This window comes from Scylla paramamosain, unplaced genomic scaffold (assembly GCF_035594125.1).
Source record: "Scylla paramamosain isolate STU-SP2022 unplaced genomic scaffold, ASM3559412v1 Contig26, whole genome shotgun sequence".
Taxonomy (NCBI): domain Eukaryota; kingdom Metazoa; phylum Arthropoda; class Malacostraca; order Decapoda; family Portunidae; genus Scylla; species Scylla paramamosain.
Window position 1 is genome coordinate 483,887 of NW_026973691.1, and position 8,614 is coordinate 492,500.

At 40.7% G+C, this 8,614-nt stretch overlaps 1 protein-coding gene across 1 annotated transcript in view; it reads right to left on the minus strand.

Annotated features, from left to right (window-relative positions):
- Positions 1-302: 302 nt before the first annotated feature.
- Positions 303-8,614, minus strand: part of LOC135097606 (uncharacterized) — a 36,770-nt gene continuing 28,458 nt past the window's right edge. The window contains exon 3 of the mRNA XM_063999534.1: positions 303-1,442. Within this exon, the coding sequence (XP_063855604.1) occupies positions 1,423-1,442 (20 nt within the window). The 3' untranslated portion in view covers positions 303-1,422. The remainder of the gene's footprint in view (positions 1,443-8,614) is intronic.

Here is an 8,614-nt window from a genome sequence, read left to right on the forward strand (position 1 = left end):
AACGGTCAGAAAGGAAACTTGAGATGAAGTTACAGAGAGAAGGAAAGAAGCCGTAGGAGGGTAGTTTGGAGATCAAAGTTTTGTGCCAGACTCTATAAAAAGCTTTTGATATGTCCAAGGCAACAGCAAAAGTTTTACCAAAATCTCTAAAAGAGGATGACCAAGACTCAGTAAGGAAAGCCAGAAGATCACCAGTAAAGCGGCCTTGATGGGACCCATACTGGCGATTAGATAGAAGGTTGTGAAGTGATAGATGTTTAAGAATCTTCCTGTTGAGGATAGATTAAAAAACTTTAGATAGGCAGGAAATTAAAGCAATAGGACGGTAGTTTGAGGGATTAGAACGGTCACCCTTTTTAGGAACAGGTTGAATGTAGGCAAACTTCCAGCAAGAAGGAAAGGTAGATGTTGACAGACAGAGCTGAAAGAGTTTGACTAGGCAAGGTGCAAGCACAGAGGCACAGTTTCGGAGAACAATAGGAGGGACCCCATCAGGTCCATAAGCCTTCCGAGGGTCTAGGCCAACGAGGGCATGGAAAACATTATTGCGAAGAATTTTAATAGGTGGCATGAAGTAGTCAGAGGGTGGAGGAGAGGGAGGGACAAGCCCAGAATCGTCCAAGGTAGAGTTTTTAGCAAAGGTTTGAACGAAGAGTTCAGCTTTAGAAATAGATGTGATAGCAGTGGTGCCATCTGGTTGAAATAAAGGAGGGAAAGAAGAAGAAGAAGCAAAGTTATTGGAGATATTTTTGGCAAGATGCCAGAAGTGTTTATTCATGTTGGGTCGGCAGGTGAGCTTTGACAGGGAGAAAAAGCCAATTTTGTGTGTCTAGTCTCCTCTCATATGACATTACGTAGGCGATATCAACTGCGCTGAAGAGATATTGGGTTCGCTAAAGCTGATCTGCGTGGCCCACTGGAGGTCTGATGAGACTTAGTGCAGGGAAATTACATGTTTGTTTTGGAAGGTGAAGCTGAAATCTGAATGTTGTTATTTCGATTCCCTGGAAGGTGAATGCATCAACAATACTGAAACTTTTTTTAGGATTCCCTTCCAAACAGAATTCCGATTTCTTCATAAATGTCATAACTGAATTAATGAATTTCTCAGGCACTAACATTTCACAATTTCAAAGTGGGCATATTAACTTCTCTGATATTTCAAATTTTTTTCCTCACAAATGCCAAACCGACTATTCTTCCATACTCACAATCTCACATAAAGCGAGGCTGAGGGGTAATGCTCTGCTTAGCTGCATTGATTATTCCCGTGTGTTCGTAACAGTTGCCTAAAGAATTGTCCCGTCCTCTGTTGTCTGGCTGGTGTCCCCGCTGACTTCAAAATTTGACGACTCGTTCCGGTGTTCGCTCTTCATGAATGGCATTTGTTTCCTGCTTCTGTCAGTGTGCGAGTGATGAGTATCAAGCGGCATCACCAAACACTGCAATAGCAATACATTTTGTCTCTGAATACGTCAATAGCCAATCACGTTTTTCCTTCAAACGCTCCAATAGCAATACCGACACAACTCAGTGACGTATTAGCAGAACACGAATAACAAATATGATTCTCTCCATCTGGACTGAGGCGGTGAGTCCTGCGTGCGTAAACAAAGGGCAGGCGAAGGGATGGGGTGGAGGGCGATATGAACGACCAAGAGGGAAAGGGAAAGACGTGGCCATTACGACGAAAATTTTCAAGACACTTATCCTCCAGTTCTGGATAACCATTCTGGCTTTCTCTCTGGGGACTGGCATTGTCGGTGGATCTTTTCCCTTTCTTCCTTTTTTGATACTCTAAGCCAGTGCTCCTCTTACATAAAATAAAAAAAATATAAAATATCGCTAATAAAGGAGAGGAGAAGGACGAGGACGAGGACGAAAACCGAGGACTAAAACGACAACAACGACGACGATAGCAAGACGGCGAACGGAAATCAGCAGTGAACCCACGCCGCCCACAGCCTGGCCATCAAACCACGCCACAACAATGCTGGCCAAAAAGGCTCATTACACTCCCAGGAACGTAAACACGGACACTAAAAGGAAGGGAGAGAGAGAGAGAGAGAGAGAGAGAGAGAGAGAGAGAGAGAGAGAGAGAGAGAGAGAGAGAGAGAGAATATATGTATTGAAGAGTATATTAAAGCTTTACAAAAGTTCACAAACGCCTGGAGAGGAATTCAGTGGAGACTCTCTCTCTCTCTCTCTCTCTCTCTCTCTCTCTCTCTCTCTCTCTCTCTCTCTCTCTCTCTCTCTCTTATTTCATTTCATTTATCATTTTATAAACGTCACGTAAGCGTCTGCACAATCATGTGTGTGTGTGTGTGTGTGTGTGTGTGTGTGTGTGTGTGTTTATGAAGCATACACGATGCACTTAAATAACACAACAACAAAAATAAAGGAAAAACAATAAACGAGCAAACTTAAACTTGACCCCATTAAGACAAATTGAATAAATAAACAGAAAACGGATACCTAAAACTAAGTATTAATAGAAAAAAAAGACAAAAAAAAAAATAAAAGACAAAAAAAGTGCCATCTCTCCGAAAGGAAGAGGAACAAGGAGCAGCAAGAGTCTGTACGGTACAACAAGTTCCAGTGGTATCGCCGGTGAGCAAGACTAACGAGCGAACTGCGACCATTTGAGAGAGAAAAGCGCCTGAAGGAGCCCAGCGAAATTTTCCCCCTTGCTTCGTAGGAGCGGCAACGCTGGGCGGGTAGAAGGCGGTTGTGGTGATCCGCGTTATTGAGACGTAGAGGAAGCAGGAAAAGAAGGACAGTCCGTCACGAGGGGGGAAGAGCGTGGGGAAAGACGACTGTTAAAGGAGAATATGTTATGTACGTAATTAAAACATTTCTTACTAGTAACAACGGTGATTCCTGTTAATGACCACTAACGTTGCTGTTTGAAAAATGCCTGATCTATTCATCTGCAACACAATAATTAGCACTAATGAAACAATTCCGTGTAAACCATAGATTTATTCTGCTGGAGACGTACTACCTTGAAGAAACTAACAGCTTATGACCGATTCATCTATAACATTATACTTATCACAAACCAAAGCATGTGAAACCAGCGACTTCTCTTTTGCACAGGACATAACAACGTGACGGAAGCAACAGCAGGTATTGTGAAAGAAATGTGCTATAAATACTTCCATTACACGGTGAACGACTTTCCTGCCTCACTCACGGCAACTGCTTTCACCTGTGATTCAATGAGTATTAATTCCATAGGTTACTGAACTCCTTACACAAGTTATCCCTATCACTGCGAGTTATCTACCAAAGAGGAAGTTCCAGCGACATGAAATAACATAAGTGGCCACCAATCTCCCCTACTCAGGTCTTCACGTTGTCTGCCGAGACGAACTGAGGGCTGCGAGCCTCTGTGTAAGACTTGCAAGTGTCAGCAGTAAAGAAGAGGCAGGCAAGAAGCAATACAATAATATGTATGAGATGCAGGCACTTCATCTTCCTCGTAAGGTTCGCCAGCCCGCAAACAACAGGAAACACTGCAGATCCAGATTGTGAGGCAACAGTGAGCGATTGCTCCGATCCGTCTGACGTATGTGGCGGAGTGTGCAAGGAGAAAGATTGTGGGAAGCAAAGTAAACGACAAGGCGGATTGAACAGGTGGATTCCTAAAGGTGCTCGCCTCGCACTCAGCCTAGACAGACGTAGTGGCGGGACAAGGGACGGTGTGACTAACCTACAACAGTTATTGATGTTGTAGAGAAAATTAACACAGATGAGTTGGAAAGGTAGTATGGAAACTCAGATTTAATATTCTCTTAATATGCTTTCAATTATAGGTCTCTTTAGACTTCAGGAGCACAGACAAAGTTTTCATATGTCTCTTCCTACACACAGAGTAGTTGGTGATATAACAACGAACTCCTCCGCCCACAAATCAAGTTTACTGGTGAGTTATTGAAAATATAGTAAATGCCTGATAAAAAAAAAAAAAAAAAAAAAAAGATCCTGAATATAACAAATTAAGACTCAACAAGGGAAGAGTACCAAATATGACCAAACACCACCACCAACACCGTAGATGCAAAACAGACACCCATTCACCAAAAATAAACAAGATTCTACACAACCATGAATAGCACGTTAAATAGAAAACGTGTTCACACATTGTACATGAAAAACAACCTACGCCAAACACACCATGCACTTGTTTTCGATCACCATCAAAGACGCTGCCCACACGCGTGACGTCACCTTGCCAGACACATCGAAGGGAATGTGATCCAAGATTGGACCAGAGCAGCAAATGCACGTGTCATTTCCCTTAAGAGACTCAGGGAAACATGAGCCTCCAAAAGACAAAGAAGTGAACCAAGAGAGAGAGAGAGAGAGAGAGAGAGAGAGAGAGAGAGAGAGAGAGAGAGAGAGAGAGAGAGAGAGAGAGAGAGAGAAACTTTAAGGAAAAAAAGGAACAGGAAAGTAACTGAAAAAAACAACAACTTATCGGAATAGTAAAGCGAGGAGATAAATTCCAGAGAAGAAAGGGAGGAGGAAAAGAGGAAATGAAGGGAAAACCAGAGAAAAAAGGAGAAACGAAAAGAAATGGAAGAAAAACAACAGGAAAAGAAGAGGAAAAGAGGGAAAAAAGAGTAAATGAAAGGAAAGGAAATGGTGAAGTAAAAAGAAAGCAAAGACAGAAAAAGGAAATGAAGGAAAAATTTAAATAGAAACGAAAGGAAATTAAGGATAAACGAGATGAAAAATGAAGGAGAAACGAAAGGAGAGGAAAGAGAAACGAAAGAAAGAGGAAACGAAAGAGGAAGGAAGAAGAACGAAAAGGGAGGGAAGGAAATATGGAGAGAAAAGTAAAGCATGGAGAGGCAGCAGTGTGGCGTGGGACTAATTGGTTGATTAGCCTTCATTATTGCATCGTGGACCTGAAACATGAAGGTCACCGAGGAATTGTTACTGTGCCAATAAAATGTATTACTTTTTCCTATGAATTGTCCGCACGAAGCTGCTGGTGAAGAGAAGACAGTACTGCCATCACACTAATGAAACAGAGCAACACACACACACACACACACACACACACACACACACACACACACACAGAATTCCCCTGAATCCGATAACTATGGCGATATCGTTCCCACATTCGTCAAATAAATGCATCGGAGAAATAATGAACGGGAAACAGTTTGCACTTCTATTCACCAAAAGGTTTAATGAAGTGAAAATCAAAACTCTATTGCCTTCAGAGCGTCCAGTCTAGCGTGATCTTTCATAAACATAATATATCATAAGTTACAGGTGAAGGAGCACTGCCAGTCATTATCAGGCTGGCATCCTGTTAAATATACTGTTTACCTTGTTAGCGTTTGGTGAAATTTGAAGGCAGCGAGGTGATGCCCAGGCAATGACAACCCTGATGGCCGCTTGTCAGGTGTGCAGGTCATTTCGTCTCATTTCCAGCATTTTAATTGTTATCTGTGGACATTCAAACGATTCCACATTGACCTACGAAGGCAGCAATCAGTGAGCTGACCACTGTAAAATTTTATGAGGTCGTGTTAATAGTCCAGGCTATATTGGTGGAATATTTTGCCCAATTTCGAGTTACAGAATCGTAAGAATTGTGCAAAATGTACTTATTAATTACTGCGGTGTAAAATAAAAAGTTTTGTAAATGATTAGATTCTGAGTAACATTTGGGGCAATTTCGAGTTACAGAAATGTAAGGACTGCGCAAAGGGAATTTGCTTGTCGTAATATATAATGATAAAAAAAAAAAAACACACGATTTTGCAAATAATCCAGGTAATTTTGGAGGCAATATTTGGGAAAATATCGAGTTAAAAAACCGTAAGGACTCAGCGAAATGTACTTATGTAATACTGGCATGTAAAAAAAGTCTTTGCAAATAACCAATGTCATATTTATGGTAACATACGCTGTGATTCTCAGATAAACAATGATAAAAACAAATAACTTGTCAATGAAATAAATAAATAAATAAATATATATATATATATATATATATATATATATATATATATATATATATATATATATATATATATATATATATATATATATATATATATATATATATATATATATATATATATATATATATATATATATATATATATATATATATATATATATATATATATATATATATTTAGGTACAAGTCATACGTGCTTTACATAAAGGCAATTGATACAAAATCGGTACGATTTTTCATCCATGGATGGACTGAAATTCAAAAAGTGATGGTCACACGAGAAAAAGAAAAAGACCTGACACAAAAAGAAATAAATCTGCCGAGTGTTCTGAAAATTCGAAGGTTATCATATTAAAAGAATGCAGCTCAGTAATTAGTGAATGGTTCTCAGAGCAATGCACTTGTAATGGCTGCTTGCTAAACTTACTGCAGTGCAGGCTATGATACCCGATCTGGCGGGTTAATTGGCTCATTAGAGAGAGAGAGAGAGAGAGAGAGAGAGAGAGAGAGAGAGAGAGAGAGAGAGAGAGAGAGAGAGAGAGAGAGAGAGAGAGGTGGAAGATCAGGTAAGGAACGCAGCACAATTATAAAAAGCAAACATATCATTCCACAGCACTGAGATGTGATCCCCTTCAGTGCAGGCGCGAGGCGAGGCGACAAATACCGACTGGAAAAACGTTAGAGGACACCACACCTGTGACTCTTGGGACAGGTGTGGCAGGAACGGTGTGCCAGGCGACAGGTGTAGACATTCAGGGGACAATGGGAGAGGAATTTTTGTAGACTATAAATATTTAGTGGAGGTACTACGATGTGTTGACGGTGCGAGACAGTACACATGGGAGGCGGTGGAGAGGTGCTTCTAGTTTCTCCAACACGTAAAATTTAAATAAAAGTAAATATCTCAAATCCACGTAGTACTTTTTTAAAAATATATACGTTTTTAATTTGATTTATTTATCTATTTTTTTTTTTCTATATTTCTTTTCAGTTTCTCAAAAACCAAACAAGTTCTTCATTTTGGAAGTGATTTGAAGGTGGGGCAGCATTGTGGCGTGCTCCAATCAAGAACACGATTCAGAAAGAAGCTCCGCCTGATGCTCACGTTTCATCGCTTTGCATTAATTTCCCTCGTGTGATTCTCAAAGAGGAGCAGTTTCTTGCTAACGAGGAATTCCGTGTAGTCAGTCTCAGTCATATTTCTTCCAAAAAATAGAATATTCGTGTCCTCTATTATGTTGATATACTAAATAAAAATCACTCTTTAGACTTTATGCATAATCTGTTTTCTTAACCCCTGTATTGTTACACGCCTTCTCCCTCTACAAAGATGAGTGTCCAAGCCCAACATTTTTTTTCTTAATTTTCAAATTTATTTATTTATTTATCTATTTATTATTATTATTTTTTTTTTTTATCGTTACGTTTCATTCCTGAATCTAAGAATGAGTTGTGTTATTCTTTACCGCTCTCCGTCAGCCTTCCCTGGCGTGCAAAGATGACCATAGAAGACCAATATGTGTTTCTGTCAATCCTTCCCTATAGGCGGGGTCCTTATCGGCACGTCATTACTCTCCAGGGACAATTAACATGACGGGATCACGCTAACTACCTGTACATCGTGAAAAAAATAAATTATCATTCTGGATTTTCTCTCTCTCTCTCTCTCTCTCTCTCTCTCTCTCTCTCTCTCTCTCTCTCTCTCTCTCTCTCTCTCTCTCTCTCATCCTTGCCTCTATTCCTCAGGCACTTTTCTCCCTGCAGGCTAATCCTCACACACTGTCGCTTCCCTGCGCTCTATGTCATTTACGTGTAATCCTTCTTCCTCTTGGCTTCTCCTGGAAGTTTCCCTTCATACTTTCCCTCGCTCTACATCTTCCCTCCTCTACCCTAATCCTAGCTATTATATTGAACTTCTTCCTCATTTTGGAGTCATGCGTCTTCTGTTATCATCCCCTGGGCGTCTCCCGTTCTCCTTTCCTTTCCCCATTTCCTTCCCTCGCCTCGACCTACAGTTTCCTTTACTTTTCCGCTCTCTGTAGATTAGGGGAAGGAATACATCTCGGGAGATTCTACTTCTTTAAGGTAAGTTAGGGAAGGTAAGGTATGGTAAGGTATGGTAAGGTGAAGTAAGGTAGGGTAAGGTTAGGGTAAAATATAGAAATATTTACACCTCAGCTTCCTCGTCACCCAGCCTGCCATCAAGTCGGTGAAATACGGGTTCTTTTAGGCAAGGCAAGGCAAGGCAAGGCACGGGAAGGTGAGGTAAGGCAAGGTAAAGTAAGTAAAATATAGGGAATATTCAGGTGTCTTAAGACTATTATTATCTCAGCTTCCTCGTCAGCCACCCTGCCATCAAGTCAGTGAAATACGCCTTCTTTTAGGCAAGGCAAGGTGAGGCAAAGCACGGGAATGTGAGACAAGGTAGGGTAGGGTAGGGTAGGGTAGGGTAAGGTAAGTTAAGGTATTCTAAAATATAATGAATTTCCAGGTATCTTAAGCACTATTACCTTCCTTACCACCCACACCGACACAGGAACACAAACCTAGTACAGCACATCACACGAAATATTTAACCCCATACAATATTGAGGCAGGCAGACCATTATGTTCTTCGGCGTGCA